General features: G+C 34.2%; 2 protein-coding genes across 4 annotated transcripts in view; both read right to left on the bottom strand.

The window, feature by feature from the left end:
- Window positions 1–1,032: 1,032 nt before the first annotated feature.
- Window positions 1,033–6,654, bottom strand: LOC134251681 (uncharacterized). Its single transcript, XM_062734093.1, has 2 exons — window positions 6,479–6,654; window positions 1,033–1,995 (listed from the first exon to the last, which is right to left on the bottom strand). Exon 2 carries the CDS (start codon window positions 1,993–1,995, stop codon window positions 1,033–1,035), a length of 963 nt encoding a protein of 320 aa, XP_062590077.1. The 5' UTR covers window positions 6,479–6,654.
- Window positions 6,655–9,717: 3,063 nt separating this feature from the next.
- LOC134252509 (transport and Golgi organization 2 homolog) overlaps window positions 9,718–24,834 on the bottom strand; it is an 18,140-nt gene continuing 3,023 nt past the window's right edge. For all 3 annotated transcript variants that reach the window (XM_062735007.1, XM_062735014.1, XM_062735021.1), the window contains exons 5-8: window positions 24,060–24,136; window positions 23,543–23,702; window positions 21,741–21,875; window positions 9,718–11,413 (exon numbers count right to left, since the gene is read on the bottom strand). In XM_062735007.1, the coding sequence (XP_062590991.1) occupies window positions 11,278–11,413; window positions 21,741–21,875; window positions 23,543–23,702; window positions 24,060–24,136 (508 nt within the window). In that variant the 3' untranslated portion in view covers window positions 9,718–11,277. The remainder of the gene's footprint in view (window positions 11,414–21,740; window positions 21,876–23,542; window positions 23,703–24,059; window positions 24,137–24,834) is intronic.

The raw sequence follows: 24,834 nt of genomic DNA, 5'->3' as shown, positions 1-24,834 counted from the left end.
AATCTTATAAAACTGTATTAAGAATAGAGCAATGCTCTATTTTCTAATACAAGTCTTAGCTTACCTATCACTTTCAACCAATGAAATGTAATGACACTACGGGTCATCCTATTTTTATCATTACTAAAAAAAGCACATGGTAAATAATAATGATAGACTTTACAAGTAAAGACATCGAAAAACTCGTGGCTTAATGGGAAGGGGAAAAGGGCTTGTGGAATATATCAAGCAGTGCATAATACGATGATAGACACTGCTATCAGAGCCTCAGCCTCCATTTTTATAAGTTTGACAGAGAGAGAAAAATGGCGGGGGAAAACACGTTGGAATACGTAGTTTATTTACAATCTTATAAGATTTGTATTAGCGTGTGTACAAGGAAGTATTATAATACAAAAGTATTATAATACTTGTATTATACTACAAATCTCATCGTGTATACCGGCCTTTAGTTCTATATCACAAGTTATGAAAGTGAGAGTTCAAATAGGTGCAGAACTGAAGCGTTATAGTTTTATATATTTGTCGTTGACCATAATACTACAGATCCCGTAATGCGAATAAAACTTGCAATTTTTGGCGCACGATTTGGGAGAATTTCACCACTTCAATAACTTTTCTTCCATCCGACAAAAAATCCAAATCAAGCGAGTTTATTAGTTTGTAAAGACGACTATAAGGGGTTGGGAGGTGGATAAAATATACAGATTGGTTAAAGAATGTGTCTTGCATTAGGGAGTGAAGGGTAGTTGATTGACCAATGCTGGAAAGTGGAGAAATTCTCTCCAACCCGTGCGCTGATCTGCAGTTTTATGGTCAAAGACGAAAATTAAAACCATAACGCTACAGTTCTGCAGCTAGAGTTCAGATAGAACTTACAACATAGGATATTACATAAGCAATCCATCTAAACAAAAACGTGGAAACTTGTTGTAAAATAAAATACTAAGCACAACGTGAGTTTCACAAATCACAACATACGGAACAAGACATTTTTGAAAACGGTTGAACTTGAGAAACTTTCCAATAACTTTATTGCCTTGATTTACATAGTTTCTTTGTAAATGCCTTCACACGACAATCTAAACTCTGAAAAGTCAGCTTCTCTTTCGCCTTTAATCTTTTCAAAGACTCGACTTTTTTGTCGGGTACAGGTGGTTCATTATCCTCCTTATATGTGAACATATCCTTTAGAGTACGATATGATTTAGATTTGTGTTCATCTTCATTTGGTGAATCAGAGCCCTTCTTAGTACAAAACTGTCCGTCGGAATCACTAGCCTTTGTTTGAGATATTCCTGTCATAGGGCGATTGAGGGACAAAATATTTATGGTCAGTCTATTTGCCGTTTGATTTCCTGGAGAACTCCCCCCTTTTGGTCCCGGTTTTCGTAATGAGTGGCTGGTGTTTGGTCGAGGTTGAAGACCATGCGGCAACTTATTCGTGGACCGTTGAAATGCCGACTGGGACCTCAACTGCTTGCCATTCTTTTGCAGAACTGCTGGATATTTTTGTTTCCCTTGACTTGTTGCGGGTCGTGAATGTTGCCTATCGTTCTCAAATGGTTGACTGTACATGTTTCTTTTGCTCTTTGGTCTTTTTTCAATAATTTGATTCCCAGGTCCAAATTCCAAAACACAGTTATTAGGAACTCTGTCCAGAATATCGGCCACTGTATGCACTTTGGTGAAAGGAAAATGACGGCGTTTTTCGTGGTCTTTATGAAATTCCTCACCATCAAAATCAATAGATTTTATAGTTAATGTTTTCTCAAGTTCGTGAATCATGTCAAGTTCTCGATCGTATTTAAAGTGATTGCGTTTGCTGAGATGCGCAGCTTTTGCGATCCGTTCCAGCATCAGACGATTCTCCAAATGGTTAGCGGCACGGACGGGTCTGCTGAATTCTTTGTATAAAAACTTTGGTTGATTGGATTGGCGCATATATTCCTTTCCACGCTGTTCATCATTGAGTTGTTTTACTATTTCTCCCATCTTTATCGAAATAAAGTAAAAACTGAATTAAAACAAGATTTCATGACCCAAATAATCTAAGAACATAGAACATCATATACTGTATACTAGTACATGTACATTGTAATTAGAATTAGACTGTGAAAAGAGCAAGATCGTATGTAATAACAAGGAAAAACAGAAATATTTACATTTAAGATAACCTTAATAAAGGTTTTTACTTATGTTTTTGGTGTTCTACAGAGTCAGAAGTTTAAATTTCCCCTTGTTAACAATGGCGTGGAAAAACAAATATACTTAATCCGTTGCCTTCTTAATAGAGAGATACACAATATAAGTAATGTTTTAAAAAGAACAGGTTTATTAATAAATACTGTTTTCTTCAAGGAGATTTAGCCTTAGTTTTCTAATTTAAGTAACTTTTTAAGTCCGCCTGTCTGTCGACAACATCTTATGCTCGTCTCCAGAAACATGGGACCTTTCCCGAAACAAGAGGCCCATGGGCCACATCGCTCACCTGAGCACTAAGGGTAGGAAAAAGTAGAAAATGGCTTTTTATTGTAAAGTTTAAATCCAAAACTAGTCCCATGACCAATCATGGATTTGCTATTTTTTAGAAAATGATTTTTAAAGAATTTTCCTATATATTTCTATGTAAAACTTTGGTCGGCCATTTTGGCCCCACCCTACCCCCGGGGGTCATGATTTGAACAAACTTGAATCTACACTACCTGAGCATGCTTCCATATAAATATGATCCGATAAAGGACTCCCAATTATGGCTTTGTCATTCTTGAGAAGAAGATTTTTTTTAGAATTTTCCTATATATTTTTATGTAAAACTTTGGTTGGCCATTTTGGCCCCGCCTTACCCCCGGGGGTCATGATTTGAACAACCTTGAATCTACACTACTTGAGCATGCTTCCATATAAATATGATGAATTATGGCTTTGTCATTCTTGAGAAGAAGATTTTTAAAGAATTTTCCTATATATTCCTATGTAAAACTTTGGTCGGCCATTTTGGCCCCACCCTATCCCCGGGGGTCATGATTTGAACAAACTTGAATCTACACTACCTGAGCATGCTTCCATATAAATTTGATGAATTATGGCTTTGTCATTCTTGAGAAGAAGATTTTTAAAGAATTTTCTCTATATATTTCTATGTAAAACTTTGGTATTTTCATTGTGGCCGCGCCCTACCCCCGGGGGACATGATTTGAACAAATTTGAATCTACACTACCCATAAGTTTCATCTTTCCTGGCACAGTGGTTCTTGAGAAGAAGATTTTTAAAACATACCACCACATTTTCACTAATTCTCAATTATCTCCCCTTGAATGAGGGCGTGGCCCTTCATTTGAACAAACTTGAATCCCCTTCACCCAAGGATGCTTTGTGAAAAGTTTGGTTGAAATTGGCCCAGCGGTTCTTGAGAAGAAGTCGAAAATGTGAAAAGTTTACGGACAGACAGACAGACGGACGCCGGACAAAATGTGATCAGAAAAGCTCACTTGAGCCTTCGGCTCAGGTGAGCTAAAAATGGAAATGCTTATGAAATTATGTATAGGCATTGATCTAAATATTCATATTTTTTTTCATTTCGAATTTTTTAAAACCCATATCCCTTTACAAGAGGCCACCTATTTTTTCAGCTTGCAAAGTATACCACCCTACCCCCCCCAACACACACACAAACAGACATTAATACTAGTATCAAATGTGCAAAAAAAAAAATCATTTTTAAGCGGTTAGCTTCGCTAGCCGCTTTATGGCATGTGTCGACACCGGAAACTTCCATAAGGCGCTACCTATCGACAACGGAAACTTCAACAAAGCCTCTACCTAGTACCTACGATTTGTTTCTAACACATATAAAATATGTTAAATAAAATCAAGACTATCAAAACAACATAATCTTTTGGTTTTTAATTTTTTTTCTGATTTTGTTTGTCAATGAAATAAATTTATAATTGTTGTATTAAAAAAGTTTATGTATAGAAGCATTTGGTGTCGAGATTAAATTTCCGTGACATCAGCTGATGGCGATCTGGCCCTGTGACGAAATTCGAAGTCAGCATGAAATTAAGCTGATAACATTATCAACGCGTTAGATTTAAACTTTAGGAAGAAATGTATAGCAGGAAATATATTTGAATCCAATGCTACAAGAAAACCAGTAGGCATTTCCGATTTATGTGTTAAATTGAAGCCTGAATGGAACAGGGGGTCAAGGCACAGGGAGGACGGGTTAATTACTGGCTAAAGGGGTTGAAGGTTATTACCAACTGCAAAACATCGGAGAATCTCTCAATCGAATTTTTATTTTCCAAAATATTAAGGCATCCTTTTAATTAACTTAAGTTATACCAGTACACGAAGAAAGCCTTTATATAAAAATACTTAAGTAAGTTGTACAGTTATGGATTACTTCCATAATGAAACGTTTGTTTTTTTCTTCTTTTTATTCTCAATTGAAATTATTTAAAAGATGATAAAAGCTTTGTTTCCAGGGAAAAATTCATTTTCAAAAAGTAGGAATAGATAGTATGAATTAACCCACCTGCTGACCCGCAGTGAGCCTACGATACTGAAGCTCTCTGAAATTACCGTAATTAATTCTCTGCTCGTCCATCCGTTTTTCTCAGACTAGCCAGCTAAAGATCTATGTACAGTACTCCAAATCAATTTATCTAAAGAATTTGAATTATCATTTTATTTTCTTTTTGAGTTGTTTGCTATAGAGCCTTTATAGAAAGTCAATAAAATTGGCAACATCAACATAATTTTTTTTTCGTTCTGAGCACTTTTGGACGCCACCAATGGAGACAATTAGGGAGAAATTTTTGAAATTGAACTTTCTGTTTTTTCAAACTGAAAATCGCAGGTTGATATTTTGAAACAAACATTTGAGACATCAGTCTGGGATGTTATTGGTTATACCATTTAGTTAAGTACTACAAAATTCATTGTGTCTGCTTCTTACTGATGACACTGGAAAAAAGATATGCATGCCTACTTAATATCATCATTCAATGCATTTTTTGTGATTGTACACAATACATATTCGATGAAAGCATGCTAACCGCTTTTCAGTACTTTCAGTACTTTGATTGTAAGCATTGCAGGTACTTGCCAATACAGGTTTTGCTACGAAAATCATCTTTTTGTATGTATCATTCAATGTTTTCTATATGTAAATCGCCCCTTTCGATGATCTATGTCTGATTAACAAGATGGCCACTGAAACTCAAGAGATATCAAATTTCGTAAGCTCCCACGATAAAGGACCCCCTCCCACAAATCTGTATAGTTCACTAGTATTAAGGATATCACTATACCTGATTGATCTTTATGACTTTAACCAATATCCATTTCATTACACTGATGACGACTTTTCTGCTTATGTAGAGACTTAGAACATACAAACGCCAGTACGTCAATAAATTTTATTAATTTTAGAAAACTTCTAAATCCGAACTAATTTTATAGTATTATTAAACAAATTCCATGGCACACAAAATGCAATATATCTTTTATCATCTCAAGCAACACAGGATTATGGATCAACATTATTTACACATAATAGACGAAAACATAGAAACCACGGGATTCCATGAAGGAGATAGATGTCCAATCAATATTGATTTCTTTTATTAAAAGGGAAGTGGTTGAAAATTGTCACGTACATTTAAAAATAAGAGAAATCAAAGTTTGGGTGTGGAAAAAAAAAATCACGAGGCCTATTGGCCTAAATGGCAAATAAAATGCATTATCCTAACTGTTCTTCCAAAGATTTTTCTCTCCAAAACCATGTAAACTAACTTTATATATTTTCTATTGCGGCTGCAAGTTTCTTTCCCATTTAAGGAACAATGGCTTCACAAAACTTGAAAACTGTACTAAATGAAATGTGATTATAATTGTGGTTTGCCAATGCTAGTATTTTTCAGACTGTTCAGGATGTGGCATCTACCGGTATATAGCTATGTGACCATTTTCCTACCAAGAAATTCCACTGCTGTTTGTTTGAAAAATTACCGGTATGTTTTTTTTATTTTAAAGATGCAGATCATTCCCCCGATCTCGATGGAGTAAAACATATAAAAACTAGCAATAAAACAAATACATACTATAGTTTATAGTCGTGCGCAAGGTTAGAGGAGCTAGACCGATAAAGGATGAGGCGGCATTCTGGAAACAATATGCCATACGGACAGACGTGCGGACAACCAATAGTACATCTTTATGGTTTACGACCAATGTAAATAGATAAAAAAAAGCTCAACTAAATGTTTACTGCTCTATATGAAAAAAAAAGATTTATTTGTAAAACATATAATAGGCCAACATAAATCATTACTTTTTCCACCTTAAAACGTTGCCTACCCAAGAAATAAAAACAAAATACTGACAATAATTTTTTTCTATGGAGAATACGTCGGTAATAAAGATTTATCTAGTCTACATATTGGTTAATAAAATAGACAGTTTTTTTACCTTATGGTATCAAAAAGGCGTTGACATACTGCCCCAGTGTATGTAATAGACTAAGCCTAATATCCCTTTGTCCCGTGTACAATACGTCACACTGAAGACATGCAAAACTTCTGACGGTTTGTTTGATTTAGTGCAAGCTGGTAAACCGAATTTAAACAACGGATGATTATCTCGACAAAAGGAATCTCGTTTACATAGGGTCTAAATTTCTCCAGACACTAGTTAAGTGCGCGAGAGATTTAAAATTATAAAAGAAGAGAATTTGTTTATTTTGACAATTTACATTTCTACACTTCATTGTGGACACTTGTACAATGTACTTCGTTTTAAAACACTTTTGATGCCACCTAAATTACGAGAAGTACATTGCTGATTTTTCTTTAAACTTGAACAAATCCGAACGTGGAAAATATATAATTATAAAGTATCAAGAATCATATTACTGGGTGCCATAAACAAAAAAAAAACAAACAAGCAAACAAACAAACAAACAAAAACAAAAAAAAAAAGAAGAAAAAAAAGAAAGCCCATTGAGCTCATTTTCGTAGGTTAAAAAGTAAAAAATTTCGCGTAACTTTCGCGAATAAACGCGAAACTAATCTCGCGTTGTAACGCGAAACTTTTGCTGTTTAACCAAGACAACACAACTTTCTTTTGATTTTGTGATCAAGTTTATTCATTACAATGATATAAAGCAAAAGTTTGTTTTGACCTTGGACTATAACAAGGTACAACTTTAAGTTTTCTCACTATTGAATCCATTTTACCGTCACATTTTGTCTTTCTCAACCTGTTCATACAATTCAAAGTTTATGCGAGTTTTCCAAAAGTCAAGATTATAAATTTCTAGAAATCTCACCCTTTTCGGCGTCTTTTTATATACTCTCTAGAGAATTTGAAATAAAATTATTTTATAAAGATCAAGATCTCAGAAAATTGACAAAATGAGGTAAATTTGTCTATTGTGTCCCACCATATTTGTGAAAATTAAATAGCAGATTTTCATTTGTCTCCGTCGGATTCACTGTGGAAATACGATATCGTATTTTGATGTTGAACCACGTGGTCATGCCATTGCTTACGAAAACATTGACAATTGATATCAAGATTTTCTTTTTTGATATCAGAAAATACCTCAAAAATATTAAAACGGCGCCTCATACATTTAACCTTAAAATAGTTTAGATTTATGGCGCTAGTCCACGAACTGCTCTATAACACCTCGGATATATAAATATTGGAGAAAAATTAAGAACAGTAAATCTTCCCTCCTCTATAAATTGTAATTAACAATATCCATTTATATTTGTTATTTATAAAGCATCATATGGCACGTTAAGCTCATAAAATGATACATTGTTCACTCACTTTTAGGTTATGTTTCTACAGGGTATAATTTTTAGTCCAAAATAATTGATTGTTTAATTTACTAGTGGTACAGTTGTAGTAAATGTTACTGATTAAAAAAAAAAGCTTGAAAAAAAGTGTCAAGTGGAGATTTTCCTTAAATTAATGATCAGTCTAAAAAATTTCTTGAATTAAACAATTGAAAAACATATACACTGTACATGAAAGTAAAATTCATTTCATAAATTGAATAAGGTTTAAAAAAAATAATCGGATGACTAATCTATCCCATTCTTCCATCATTTCTCCAGTACATCTTTTGAGGAAATTATATTTTTTTAAATAAGTTCATGAAAGTTCCTGTTCTTATCTGTCAGTCAAGATCAAGGTTCCTGAGTAACATTACTATATGTAAATTAAGTTAAATAACGCGCAAGTTTTGCGTTTATTCGCGAAACTTTTATAATACAAAAGTTATGCCTTTATATGTGAAAATTTCGCGTTATAACGCGAAAGTTACGCGTTTATTCGCGAGTGTTTACTGTTATTACACGAAAGTTACGCGTTCTAACGCGAACATTACGCGTTTTTTTCGCGAAAGTTATGCGTTTATTCGCGAAAGTTACGCGTTCTAAGAACGCGAAAAAAATATTTTTTTTAACCTACCAAATGAGCTCATTGGGCTTTCGTAGTATCCATCTTCCTGGGATATATGGAAAAAAAAAATCACATGTGCCACAACACTCACCTACATGTTTCTCAATTGCCGTATTTTTTAAAAAAAAAATTGTGAACTCTTATTGTATTCTCACCACCCTCTAGGTTGAATCTTCACTACTGGAGGATGTTTAGGAATCACAGCCTAGTTACATGTAGTAGAGTATACCTGGGCATCAACTATATCCCACGTTTCCAACTTTCGTTGATGTCCCTGGTGTATTCTGATAGTTAAATAAACAGTAATTCCTTACTGTCCCCCGCTTTCTCGACGAGGGGATATTAAATCTCATTCGTCTGTCCCTCCGTCACTTTGTAGTTCTGTCCGTCCGTCACAAGAACTTTAACCTTGGTCATATCTTTCGAATGAGAAGAGATATGGCTTTCATATTACATATCTTTATTACCTGTGACAGGACCTTTCTAAATACACTATGATTTTTTAGTCCGTGACCTTGAATTTTCACCCTCTTTTAAAAATTCTAGCATTACATTGAATTAATCATACATTTGAATGAGAAGAGATAGGGCTTTCATCTTAAAGATGTGTATTACATACACATGTGTATTACCTGTAACAAGACCTTTCTAAATATACTATGATTTTTTATCTTGTGACCTTGACCTTGAAGTTTGATCTACTTTTCAAAAGTGTTTTTCCTTACAACTTTTGATTGAGAAGAGATAGGGCTTTCATATTTGACATGTGCATTACCTGTGACAAGATATTTCCAGCATGCTATGATTTTTGACACCTTGACCTAATTTAAAAAAAAATAACTTCGGTGATAACTTCTGAATCTCATATGATTGGGTGTTCATATTTGACACAATATGCCATAAAAATGACATCTCACCCACAAAAACACCAAAAGAGGGGGACCACAATTCTTTGAATTTGCTTGTTTGTGTTTCATATAAGCATTACATAAATCCATATGACTTAAAAAGGCAGGGAACAAATCATGAAAAATAGGTAAATCTAATGAATTTATAAATAATTTTATTCACAAAAAATGATGGAGACTGGGCAGCAGGCCTTACCTACTGTAGGCCTCACACTAAATTAGAGTGGGGGGGTGTGTTAAAAATATGGGGGGGCTTCAAAAAGGTTAGCCCAGTATTAACCAGCAGTGATGCACAACCTAAGAAATCATCCAAAATGAAGCAATAAATAGGCTTTAGATTTTATTACAATTGAGCATCACAAAGAATTTTAAATAAAGAATTAAACATAAAGATAATTATACAATGCTTGTTATTACATGTATAAAAATATAAACAAAGCATTAGCACCTGAAGTGGTCCATTTGATATCTAACATGTATATAAAACTTTTTTCTAACTATAAGTAACAGAAAGAAATAACAAGAAATTTGAATATCATTTGCTAAGTTATATAAAATTATCTTCAGTTTGAGAGATCAATCATGATAAAACAAACAAATAACAAAATATAGTTTACAATATAAGTATTTGAATTCATGATATTGTTAATTCAAGTAAAACTTGAAGATACCGTCAATTAAACATGCAGTGTAAGAACAGAGAATATCATTTTAACTACTCTTACTACTGTATACAGGGAAATTTTCGCCCCTGTTTTAATTTCGACCCTTTCGCCTTTGTCACAAGAGGGCGAATTTAAAACGGGGTGAATACAAAGAACACAGTTTAAATTCTTAAACAGAACTGAGACTAGGCAAATTTAAAATGGAGCAAATTTGAAAGCAAGTATAAAAGGGTGAAAAAAACATGGGGCGAAAATAACCCTGTAAACAGTTTTAATAAACTTGTATCTACTAGTACTTCATGTACATGTATATATATGTATTTTTTAAATAAATTAATTTTATTAAGTCACACTGAAGAATGATGAAAATTTGGTACAATGGAATGTGCACCCATGAGTATTCATTTAGTAGACATGATCACCATGAAAATCTAAAAAAAAAAAATATAAGGGACGTTGGGCTTATCACAGATGTAGCTGTACATATTATAGTACAAAAAAGTGGGGGTGCACTAACAACAGTCTAGCAAAATGGATTGAATTGTATCTATTGATTCATTACATTCAGTTAATAATCTATTCAATACAATACTAATTTATTCCCTTGAGGAAAAAATTATAATTATGACTTTTAATGGACAGGCACTGCTAGCAGGACAAAAACACATTTCTGTGAGACAATTATTCACATAAAAGTAACTTGACTATTTATTAGTTTTGTAGAGCCAACTTAAAAGTAATGTTTGTTTACCCTCTCTCAATTCACAAATTTGTGATTATCTCCCTTGGTCCATTCTTTTGTACGAGTTTTTTTTTTTCCGCGTAAGCAGGCAGAGGATATTCATTTATGAATTCTATCATAGGAGAGCTACAATCTCGAAACTGGCTTAACAGGATGAAATAACAGGGTTGGTAGAAAGGTGAAAAACTTAAGTTAAAATAGACTCATGGCTCTTGAGAAGATGTAAAATATAAAAAGTTTACAGATGGATGGATGACAGACAACAGCTGATCAGAAAAGCTTACCTTAGCTTTCAGCTCAAGTAAGCAAAGGCTTACTTAAAAGCAAAAAGATTTAAGTCAAGTCATTTTTTGCTAGTTGATTGGGGAAGGGCAACCAAATATTTTTTTAGACATGACGACGAACAAAACTTTGTAATACAGCTGTAATGCTATATAAATATTTTAAGCTAAGCATACAGTTCTCACATGCTGATTGTCTTTACTTTGAGGTTTGTATGTCAAACTGTAACACTGTGTCCTTCCATTGAAAGTTATCTTCATCAACAGGAGTAACTAGTGTTTTCTCCAAAAACTCACAATGTCCTTCATAGTCCACAGTAATAATTGAATGGGTCCTGAAAAGTAAACAAATCTAATATTAGATATCTAGTATGAAAAGGTAACGGGCAAGAGACAAGATCACTCAAGTGATCTCCTTCATTCTATCATTTTCAGATAACTTTATACAATATAGTGCAGGGTTGTCCCTAAAAATTGACAACAGAAGGGAACATTTAACAAGAGGCCCATGGGCCACATCGCTCACCTGAGCAAAAAAGCATACATCAGTTTATTATTGAAAATTTGAAACCCAATAGTGGTCCCAAACAATCCATAAAAGGGAGAGGGTATGATTTGAACAAACTTGAATCTTCTCTAACTAAGGATGCTTGTATATTTCTTTGACTACCTGTGGCTTTATTGCCCTTTACATTTGAACTTACATTGTGGCCGTGCCCTACCCCCAGGAGTCATGACTTGAACAAAACTGAATCTACACTACCTGAGAATGCTTCCATATGAATAGGACTAATCATGACTTTGCTATTTTTGAAAAGAAAGAAGTTTCTATGTAAAACTTGGAATCCATGTTGTGGCCCCAGCCTACCCCCCAGGGATCATGATTTGAACAAACTTGAATGTCCACTACCTGAGGATGCTTTCATAAAAACATGATCATTCATGTCTTTGCTATTCCAGAGAAGATTTTAAAAGAATTTTTCTATATATTTCTATGAGAAACTTTGATCGGCCATTGTGGCCCCGGCCTACCCCCAGGGGTCATAATTCCAACAAACTTGAATGTCCACTACCTGAGGATGCTTTCATAAAAATATGATCATTCGTGCATTTGCTATTCCACAGAAGAAGATTTTTAAAGAATTTTCCTATATATTTCTATGTAAAATTTTGATCGGCCATTGTGGCCCCGCCCTACCTCCAGGGGTCATGACTTGAACAAACCTGAATCTACACTACCTGAAGATGCTTCCATATAAATATGATCATTCATGCCTTTGCTAATTCTTGAGAAGAAGATTTTTAACAAATTTTCCTATATATTTCTATGTAAAACTTTTATCGGCCATTTTGGCCCCACCTTACCCCCGGGAGTCATGATTTGAACAAACTATAATCTACACTACCCAAGGATGCTTCCATATACGTTTCACCTTTCCTGGGTCGGTCCGTGTAACACTTAACAATTCAAATTTCTAAAATGATTTTGAGTTTTAGAATGTTAATACATTAGTTCAAATTTCTAAATTTCAAAAACTCAAACTGATTTCATATATTGAAATTTAATATTATAGTTTAAAAATGTAAAAGTTCAAAATTCCAAAAAGGTTTTAGAATTTTAATATTTAAGATTTTTACCTTAAATGTTCAAAAATCAAATTTCTGAAAACGATTTTTGGAATTTTAACGTTTGAGTTTTTAGTCTACCGTTTGTTCAGAAAGATTACACTTAACAATCTAAAGTTAGGTAATATTTTTCTTCTTTTGGGTATTTGAAAGTAGCTTCAAACTTTTAAACCCCAACTTTGGAAAGTTTTAGATTTTTAGAAATTTAGAATTTTGATTCAAATGTTCTAATTTCAAATTACCTAAACACTTTGAGTTTTTAGAATTTTACTTTAAATATGCAAAATTTAAACCAGTTATGGAATTTGATATTTCGGATATTTGAAGTAAACTTCTAAAAACTCAAAATGTACAAAAGCGTTTGGTAATTTAAAAGTTGAGTTTTTGAATCAAAATTCTAAATTTCTAAAAACCTAAAGCGTTTGAAAGTTGGAAGTTTGAAGTAAATTTTAAATAATCAAAAGACGAAAATGTTATCTAATTTTGGATTGTTAAGCGTAAACTTTCTAAACAAACGGTAGATTAAAAACTCAAAAGTTTAAAATACAAAATGTGTTTTTGGAAATTTGAATTTTGAATTTTTCAGGTAAAAATCTTAAAACTCAAAATGTTAAACCTGTTTGGAAAATTGAAATTTTAGATATTTGAACTAAAATATTAAAATTCAATATACCAAATCAGTTTGAGTTTTTAAAAGTTAGATATTTGAACTAATATATCAACATTCTAAAACTCTAAATCGTTTTAGAAATTTGAATTGTTAATTTATACACAACATGACAAAAGGTAAAGGTTTAGATTTATTAAAATGAACACATCACATAATAAATCAAAAAAACACTATGTACAACACAAGGTTGAGTACAAATAAATTAAAAACAAATACTGTTATAAAAATACATTACAAAAAACTTTGGCATCTTGGGGGCTGCTCTCTGAATTAAATACATAGATTAAAATATAACCCGGGGGGAGCCCAGCAGGTTATTAGTTGTTATCCCAGAACCTGGGGAGAGCCCAGCAGGTTCCAAATTAAAATTACCTGGGGGGAGCCCAGCAGGCAATCATCGATACCGAACAAAGCAATATTTTTTGGTTGTAGTCAATCAACCTGGGGGGAGCCCAGCAGGTTGATAATAATATAAGTACCTGGGGGGAGCCCGGCAGGTTACTAAATGTGAACTAAAAGCATGGTACTAATACAGTAGGTATTTCAATCAACCTGGGGGGAGCCCAGCAGGTTGCTAATAATTTAAGTAGTTAAAGTACCTGGGGGGAGCCCGGCAGGTTACTTAAATGTGAACTTAAAGCATGGTAAAAATATATTAGGTATTTTGTGTGTTGAGTACACAATTTGTAAACTTTAATAATAAAGCTTCAATGAGCATTTTGCTTATTTGAATTTGGGGGTAGAAAAATTCCAAATACATGGGAATGCTCTCTGAATTAAATACATAGATTAAAATATAACCCGGGGGGAGCCCAGCAGGTTATTAGTTGTTATCCCAGAACCTGGGGAGAGCCCAGCAGGTTCCAAATTAAAATTACCTGGGGGGAGCCCAGCAGGCAATCATCGATACCGAACAAAGCAATATTTTTTGGTTGTAGTCAATCAACCTGGGGGGAGCCCAGCAGGTTGATAATAATATAAGTACCTGGGGGGAGCCCGGCAGGTTACTAAATGTGAACTAAAAGCATGGTACTAATACAGTAGGTATTTCAATCAACCTGGGGGGAGCCCAGCAGGTTGCTAATAATTTAAGTAGTTAAAGTACCTGGGGGGAGCCCGGCAGGTTACTTAAATGTGAACTTAAAGCATGGTAAAAATATATTAGGTATTTTGTGTGTTGAGTACACAATTTGTAAACTTTAATAATAAAGCTTCAATGAGCATTTTGCTTATTTGAATTTGGGGGTAGAAAAATTCCAAATACATGGGAATTTTAATATACATGGGAATTTTAATGTCCTATAATTTAATGTCCAAATTTATTAATATTAAAATAATTCAAATAAAGCAGCCCCTTTAAAACAGTTGATGATATAAACAGTGATTGAAGTACAATATTAAAACAAAGATAATGATGTACATCATAACAATAATGAGATACATGTTACAATTTTACAATTTTTAAAGATGCAATGTCAAACAGATATATGTTAGTACTTATAAAACAGGAGATGAAGGGGTGGTGGGTGGGATGACCAATTTAAAGGTACAATACTAAACACTTCGATTACCGTAATTTACGGAATATAGGTCGATACTTTTTTTCTCAGAACCGCTGGGGTCGCCCAATATACAGAATTCGACCTATTTAAGGCTCAAGTTTACGAAAAATGCCCCCTAATCAGTAAAATTTACGTCAATTTCAAAGCAAATTTGTGCCACTTTCGTAACTTTTTTGATTATTTTTCGCAAAAAATTAATGCCCCGGTAAACATTAAAATATTTATTTTATAGCTTTCTTACAAAATAAATTCCATTTATTATCCGTTGATGACAAAGGAAAACAACATTGCTTCATCTATTAAATAATTCCTCAACGTATTCTCCATTAACATCATGCGGTATCCATCTTGTGAAGCTAGGAAGTCGCAGTCGTGTACTAAAAGTAAAACCGCAACCGTATCAAACTTTAAAATACGGAAATTTTTCACGATCACAACTGTAGTGAGTTATAAGTTTGGGTGAAAAAAAAATATATCGCTTTGAAAGATGGTTTAAAATTTTTACAAGCATTTGTGGAAATATACATGCGGATGATAAAAATTAATTTTATTGATATGGAATTTACAAGCAAAGAATTAGTAATAAATACGGGTGACAGAAATATAATTTAAGACTAATATAATTTTAACTAATATTATAAGGTTTATTAAAAGCTTCGTACACAAGAAGTACATTGAATTACCGGTATACAAAGATTGGCTTCTAACAGAATTTTAATTGTCTGACAGATAAAGGGATTTACACTGTGTACGCAAAGGTGTTGAACACCTGTGTTATTTTAAATGCCTGCGGGGCATGATTAAGAAACCCACGTGCCGTTACAGGGTATTGGTGTTACACATCATTGAACAAACAAAGCCGTGAAATTCATGTTGACAGTCAAATTGTGAATGTACTCTCAATTAAAATTTATAAATTAAACTTATAGAGTGTTTATATGATTTCAATTCTTTACTGTTGCTTGATATATACATTCAATGGTCATTTGCGTGTTTAAGCAAATCCCTGGAGAAGAAAAATAAAAATGGCGGACATCGAAGTAATTGTCGTCCACCGGTAAATAATGTCTGAATAAAAATTATTAGGAATGTATCCAAGTTGTTCTGAAATCGGAATTACTATTCTTTGGTCTCGGGTATTTCCCGAATCATAGCTGTAAAATAATAACATATTTACGTGTTATTTATGCCTCTGATTTAACAACAGTGTGAAACTACGGAGACATTGAACAGGCAAGTTGGGGAAAAATAAGTAGTAACACAATTCAAAGAAGTTTTAACTACATTTTTTTAAAAACTGTATTTAAATGCTGGACTCATTAAAATACCTGTTTATTTTCTTGATACGTTCATGTCACGGAATAACCCCGGTAATTTTAGGGGTTTACCTGTTCTGATACGTTGTATCTGCGTAAGAATCTTTAGAAAACTGGAAACAAAGCCTCGTCCTATATAGTAAGTTCGACCTATCTTAGGATTTTTCAAAAATTAAGGCTGAAAATGAGCCTTTCGACCTATATACCCCATCGACCTATAATCCCGAAATTACGGTACAAAAGACAGACTGAGATAGCGTCCCTTTCCGCACTTCTGATTGGTTCCATCGATCACGTGGTTTTGTTTATAAACATCCCAGGCACATGTCTACTGATTACGTCAACAGTTAAGTAACATAGTTGTGTATAAACAAAAATTACATAAATTTACATTTTATACACAACATGACAAAAGGTAAAGGTTTAGATTTATTAAAATGAACACATCACATAATAAATCAAAAAAACACTATGTACAACACAAGGTTGAGTACAAATAAATTAAAAACAAATACTGTTATAAAAATACATTACAAAAAACTTTGGCATCTTGGGGGCTGCTCTCTGAATTAAATACATAGATTAAAATATAACCCGGGGGGAGCCCAGCAGGTTATTAGTTGTTATCCCAGAACCTGGGGAGAGCCCAGCAGGTTCCAAATTAAAATTACCTGGGGGGAGCCCAGCAGGCAATCATCGATACCGAACAAAGCAATATTTTTTGGTTGTAGTCAATCAACCTGGGGGGAGCCCAGCAGGTTGATAATAATATAAGTACCTGGGGGGAGCCCGGCAGGTTACTAAATGTGAACTAAAAGCATGGTACTAATACAGTAGGTATTTCAATCAACCTGGGGGGAGCCCAGCAGGTTGCTAATAATTTAAGTAGTTAAAGTACCTGGGGGGAGCCCGGCAGGTTACTTAAATGTGAACTTAAAGCATGGTAAAAATATATTAGGTATTTTGTGTGTTGAGTACACAATTTGTAAACTTTAATAATAAAGCTTCAATGAGCATTTTGCTTATTTGAATTTGGGGGTAGAAAAATTCCAAATACATGGGAATTTTAATGTCCAAAATGAACGAGTTTTAAAATTGTTAAAAAGAGTGAGAGCCCCCAAAGAAATAGACGCCAAAACCAATACACTGTACATTATTTTAGAAAAAACAATACCGATCTAACAAATGGAAAATTTGTACAAACTAAGTTCTGTTTCCACAGCACATTTTCTTTTGTGCTTCTCTAAGTACTTTCTCATCAGTTCTTATGTACCTAACATAACAATTTGATGACCAGCGTCCTAGAGTTTGTATAAGATGGTCTTCTATACCGGCTTCTGCCGCAGAAGTAGCAGCACCTATTCTAAATGAATGCCCACAATATTTAGTGTCATCATAACCTAACACAGCTATTACATGTCTTAAATATGATATAAATTGATTTCTCGACAAAGGTGAACCATCAGCATCAACAAACAGAGGCGAGTTTGGTTGAGCGCCTTGTGAAATACGTAGCTGGCAGTATTCATGCATAATATCTACAGGTTTGGTGTGATCATTGTTAAAAACATGAATAAAGACACCTTGACGAAAAGGGTCAGTTTTTGAACATTTCAAATACAAAGTATAAGACATTTTATCACCTTTCTCTATTACATCTTTCATACAAAGAAAATCATTGTGTACATTACTACTCTTTACAGTAAATTCTCCACAACGGAGAAATCCAAAAAATGCCATGAGAGAACAGCATGATAGCATAAGATCTAGGAATGGTGAAAAAATTGAGCCATTCAACTGATTAAGCATTTGACATAATATTTGATATGTAACAGGAAATCTTTTAGGTTTTGAGACACTAGATTGAAGTCTTTTAATGCCACGTAAAATGCAGTCAAGTCTTTCATGTTGCTTTAAAGGATTACAGAGTCCAGCTTTAAGATAATGAAATCTTATGCCAGCCAAATACAGCTTAATGGAAGAAAATGATAAGCTTAAAGAGTAATGACAATAAGATACAAATTTGATAAGAACATCTTCATTTACATCAGGTAAAGTACCCAATGGTACTGCTATACCACACAAAGTCACAAATGATAAAAGGTGTTGAATGCCCGTGGAATATGCTCTTGCTGTCTGTTGGCTAATTGCTGCATTCCATAAAGTCTTTATTTCTTCTACATTGTAATCTTGTGGTATGGAAGACAGGCTGTGGCTCGGATGTCTGCCTCCGGAGCTAGTTTGCGAAATTTGTCCATCTGGAAACGAGAAATAGCATCAGCTATAGTATTTAGTTTCCCTGGAATGTGTCTAGCATGAACGGTAAAATGAAAACTTGCTGCTGTGAAAGTTAATTTTCGCATTAACCTCATGATTGATTTCATTTTCGAACGCCCTTTATTTATAATTTCGACTGTAGCTAGATTGTCACAATGGAAGAGAATTCTTTTTCTTGACCATTCTTGACCCCACATAACACATGCCATAACAATGGGGTAGATTTCATAAAAAGCCATAGAAGGTTTTTCTCCACTGTGAAACATGTCTGATGGAAAAACGTCTTGGAACCACTTCCCGGCGTAGTATCCCCCAAAAGCAGAATTGGTTGCATCTGTATATAGATGCATATCTGCTGCTATTGTTATATTATCTTCAAGGAAGAAGGCTACACCGTTCCATGAAGATAAGAATTTGTACCACATTCCCAAGTCTAACCTACATTCAGCAGTAATTGTCACGTGATGATGAAGTTCCGACACTGTTGTAGATAAAGATATCAGATATGACACGAATGAACGGCCTGGACGTACAACCCGACAGGCAAAATTTAGGTGACCCAATAGACTTAGCAATTGTCGTTTAGTACATGTCTTTCTGTCCAAGAATGAATGTACTGTTTCAAGTATTTGCTGTAGTTTGTCAGTCGGAAGTCTTGCTTCCATCTTATTACTGTCCAAAACTATCCCTAAATACTCTAAGCACTGTGAAGGGCCTACACTTTTGTGGACGGCTAGAGGTATCCCCAGAATTTGAAACATGGTCGTAAGAGTGTTCATTGTTTTTTCTGCTGGAAATTCTGGAGGGTCTACTGTTAGGAAGTCATCAAGGAGATGTAAGATATTGTCAATGCCAAATTCATTTTGCGCAATCCAACAGAGAATTGTTGAAAGAGTGTCAAAAATTTTTGGGCTACTTCTTGAACCAAACACCAACCTTGTAAAGTAATAGTATTGATTATCCCATTTAATTCCATGAAACGGCCATAGGCTAGGATGAATTGGTATGAGTTTAAATGCATCTGAAATGTCTACTTTACACATCCAACTGTTTTTTCCTAGTTTTTTAATCAAGTCTATTGCATGATCAATTGTTACATATGACAAAGAAAATTCACTTTTGTCAATAAGGGAATTGAGACTGGCATGATGATCTTCATTATGCGGAGCAGATAAATCGACAATAAGTCTTTTCTTTTTAGAATATTTTCCTTCTGCGACCCCTATTGGATTTACTCTGTATATGTCGAAGGGCATGGATGGGTATGGACCGGAAATGAACCCCTTTTGTAACTCTGTTTGAATTAATTGGGAAGTTATTTCTGGTTGTTTCCGAGAAGACAGTAGATTCCTGCATTCATAGGTTTCTGTGGGTAAAGTTCTAAAACCTGTGTAGAAACCAAATCTGAACCCATTCAATAAATAGTCTACAGTTTGTTTATCTGAGTGGTTAATCAGTAATTTTTCCAACTTGTCTATGTTTACAGGAGTTGTAATGGTCCAATTTTTCAATGATTCCCCCGCTTTGGTGATTTCCCCCGGGGGTTTACCTCGTTTTTTGAAAGGCAGTCGGATTGTGAATGTCCCGGTTTTTTGCAAGATTTACATACATGTAGATTGTTGCATCGTTTGCGAGTGCACCCCATATCATTGAAGTTGTTGCATATTTCAAGGCCATCTTTAAATTGTCTTGGTCTGCCATAACTATCATTGGAATTCAAATTAGAGTACTGTCGGTATGTCTGAGAGTAAGAATAAGGTTTGGCCCCTGTCTCGAGGTTTTGGTGACAGAAGGGAGCAGTGTGGCTAACGCTTCTACATAGTGTGCAGGTAATTGGTTTTTCATTTGCGAAGATATTGCAAAACAATGTGTTATTGCGAACTGACCAGTCAACTGGTATATTGTGGTATTTGAGGTATGCTGCAGCCCTTGCGCTAAACTGTCTATGATATTCATAGAAAGCTGAGCCGCCATATCTGTTGGCCATGTCAACAATGTAACGCAGTGGAGTAGGCTGTGACGTCATAGCTAATATGTCCATAAAACTGTTGGTATCACATGACAAATTATTGGGAAAACGAAAGTAGGAAGAATCTTTGGATTAAAGGCAAAATAATGACCAATTTAAAGGTACAATACTAAACACTTCGATTACAAAAGACAGACTGAGATAGCGTCCCTTTCCGCACTTCTGATTGGTTCCATCGATCACGTGGTTTTGTTTATAAACATCCCAGGCACATGTCTACTGATTACGTCAACAGTTAAGTAACATAGTTGTGTATAAACAAAAATTACATAAATTTACATGTGTTACACTGACCCCCTATAAGTTTCAACTTCCCTGGCACAGTGATTCTTGAGAAGAGGATTTTTACAGAATTTTCCTATATATTTCTATGTGAAACTCTGATTGGCCATTGTGGCTGTGCCCTACCCCCGGGGGTCATGATTTGAACAAACTTAAATCTACACTATGTGAGGATACTTTCATCTTTCCTGGCACAGTGGTTCTTGAGTAGAAGATTTTTAAAGAATTTTCCTATATATTTCAATGTAAAACTTTGATCGGCCATTGTGGCCCCGCCCTACCCCGGGGGGTCATGATTTGAACAAATTTGAGTTTACATTACGTGAGGATGCTTCCCTATAAGTTTCATCTCTCCTGGCCCAGTGGTTCTTGAGAAGAAGATTTTTAAAACATACCATCAAATTTTCACTATTTCTTAATCATCTCCCCTTGAATAAGGGCGTGGCCCTTTATTTGAACAAACTTGAATCCACTTTACCTAAAGATACTTTGTGTCAAGTTTGGTTGAAATTGGCCCAGTGGTTCTTGAGAAGAAGTCGAAAATGTGAAAAGTTAACGACAACAACGACAACGACAACAACGACGACGATGACAGACAACGGACAAATTTTGATCAGAAAAGCTCACTTGAGCCTTCGGCTCAGGTGAGCTAAAAAGTAGAAGAGGGTCTTGTGTTCCTCCCCAATGGGGAGTATAGGAGGAAAACCAAAATAACATGGGTGTAACATCATTATTGGCAGGGAAATTTCCTGGCTCCGGGTCTTAGGGACAACAATGCAGTATATAAATTTACATACACTTTCTTTTAGTATTAGTATCTTATTAATCAAACGTTATAATGTTCTGTAAGCTAAACAATTATTTTACAAAAAATTGCTGATATCAAGCCGATAAAACTACCTGGTTCCATAACGTTTTTCGGGCATCTTTACAAATAAGGAACTCAGTCTACGAACACGTCTGTCTAGGTCTTCTGGACTTTCTTCTGGATGACTATTTTGAGCCTGGCATTTTAGGAGCTTATCATCTGCAAAACTTTAATATTACATATGTCATTATATCTTTACTAGGTTGTCTAATAATGTACATTTTGTCATTATACACATAGATAGCAATATTTTGCTAGCCTGTACAAAATTGTAACAAGCTAATTCAGAGAATTCGTGTCCCCCGCTTAGGGAAAAAGTCGGCTCCCCCTGACTGAATTTGTAGAATTATTAAATGTATACATGTATACTGAAGGAAATAAAATACATGTATGTCAATATGCATATAAAGATTTGATTGCTTATTCTTTATTATGTGTATAGAAGATTTTTTCATATGGAATATTTATCACACTGTAATGATGATTTTATAACCTCATAAATTTTTCATTTCACATGCTGAATACTATCATTTAGTAAAAAAAAAAAGTATTTAAAAAAAAAAAAAAGAAAAAAAAAGAACGAGGCAACCGAGACTCGATCCCTGGCCCTCTCACATTTGAAGCGAGAGACATAACCACTAGACCACGGAGTCGCTTTACTTGGAGTGAGGTATATGCAGAACTGAAGTCACATACATGTATATAATTCATGTTTTCATGTTCGGTATTCTCAAAATTTTACACAATCCATGGTGTTTGATTTATTTAGCCTTTATTAAACAGTTCTAATAGATGTAATAAGAACATAAAGTCCGCCGAGAACCTGTTTTATACGCAACAACTCTCCTCATGCTCCTGCGCTAAAAATAGCGACATGTAATACTATAAATACTAATAAAACAAACGGGGCGGGGCACTTTGAGAGGGGCGAGAGACGTCCTAGGGAGTTTTGGTATAAAATTACATTGCATAAGCTCAAAATCTTCCTGAAATATCGCCCGGAAATGATAGTGTTACACACAGACAGAATGTATAAATTTACGACCTTGAACTTTGACCTTTTGACCTCAAAATCAATAGGGGTCTTCTTTAGGCCACAGGGAGTTGTTATGTACAATTTCATTGCAATAGCTCAAATGGTTCTAGAGATATCATGTGGAAACGAAAGTGTTTTAACAGACAGAATTTGCTTATTTATGACCTTGACCTTTGACCTTTTGACCTCAAAATCAATAGGGGTCTTCTTTAGTCCATAGGGAGTTGCTATGCTAAATTTCATTGCAAAAGCTCAAAGGGTTCTTGAGATATCGTGTGGAAACGAAAGCGTTACAGACAGACAGAAAGACGGACGGACGGACGGACAGACGGACAAACCCAAATTAATATCCCCCACTTTTCAAGCGGGGGACAATACCACACTGTAGATACGGTAACCTTATTTTAGGCACATGCTTAATATAGCTATACTAGTGCATGACTAACTGACATCAAATTGCAAGAATATAAATGTGAGAGGGTACAGTATTCTTACCACAACATAACCATTTTTTTTACTTTTGTTACAAGTACATATAATTCTAAATAATACTTGCTACAACAATTAATTCTAAATAATATGGAAGAGCATTCTCTACACATAAACAATTATTAAAATGAGACAAGCTATTGACAAACAAGTTGATGGTTTGTATTGTTTGAATGGACTTTTGAAGTTGATACACAGAGGACTTCCTAGCATATGTATCTAAAATTTCCCTGTTTCTTAATTCAGGCTCAAAATCAAAGAGAACTTTAATACTTAAAGTAAAGGCAAAAAAGCCACAGATTCAGATACCTTTTTCTATCTTGAAGCAATGAGACAAGTTTGTTCTTTAGTTCTGCATTCTTGTCCTTGTTATTAAAGTCTCTTATGATATTTTTAAATAATTCCTTTCCTCTTGCCATTTTCTTCCATGGTGTCTTTCCACACACAGAATTCCCCAGGCAGATAAATTCTGTAAAATAATGACATTGAATTGTCATCATAAATTAAACTATGAAAATTTTGCAACACTTTACAGGAAAAGTATTTGGCAAGTATAAATTCACATTTATTTTTTTATTTTTGTTTTTAATTGTTGTCTAATGTTTTGCAAAGTTATTCTGTTAAAATAACAAAAATAGCAAAATAAATACACCTTGAGTATTTTACATGTACCGGTAGATTAGATATAATCAAAGCAGGAATTAGGTGGTGAAAATGAAAACTTCAGAAAATATCAATTACATTTGTGGAAGTGTGCCTATATACAGTGTAATTATATACATGTATACACATGTAATATACTTTTACTGACAGTGACTTAAATTACCATTTTCTTGAGGAATATCTTCACAATTACAAGCGTCTATTTTATTATTGAAATAAGCCACGTCTGTTTTTTCACCACTGCAATATAAATGAATCAAGGTTTTAGGAAAATAATTCAAAACATCAACACCAACCTAGCTTAGCTAGACACACAATTTTGAAAGACTGTTGAACTGCAAGCCAAAATGTTTCACTTAGTTATCGGGTACTGTACAGCAGGAAATTAACTCGCGGAGTTAATTTTCGCTATATTCGCGGAAAAAGAAATTCCGCGAATTCAACATACAGTGAATAATTCTTAAAAAGTTTTATAAAGATAAATTGAAATTTTATTATTTTCTGTGATTAGATGTAGACTGTCTTTATAATTATGCGAGTGTCTGGATCAATTACAAACACGTAGTTGTTACTGTTTTAAAAGCTTAATAATTGTTTAATTCATTTCTATAGCTTACGATTAATTTTGCCATCTAGTAGAAGTGCGATGTAATTATTTAATAAAACATGTTTGTTTAATTTCAGTCGTGAGTATCACTCAGTCATTACCTTTAATCAATGCAATTACTCAGTAAACAGGCCACGACAATTAATTAATTTCAATTATATGATTAAAAGTTCAATATTTTTACTACAGTCTAATTTTTTTCTGATTTGGACCCGGAAATAAACAAAAATTAAATGCGTAGCATTATTTTGACTTCAAATCGGGATCAGTCCGGTGTTTCACTATTATTCAATCGGGATCAAAATCGACACAACATATACATGTAGTCTTT

This window comes from Saccostrea cucullata, unplaced genomic scaffold, assembly GCF_032062105.1.
Source record: "Saccostrea cucullata isolate Sc308-1 unplaced genomic scaffold, CSIRO_AGI_Scuc_v1 ctg1, whole genome shotgun sequence".
Classification (NCBI taxonomy): domain Eukaryota; kingdom Metazoa; phylum Mollusca; class Bivalvia; order Ostreida; family Ostreidae; genus Saccostrea; species Saccostrea cuccullata.
The sequence above is the reverse complement of the archived record's forward strand: the minus strand, read 5'-3'. Positions and strand labels throughout refer to the sequence as shown.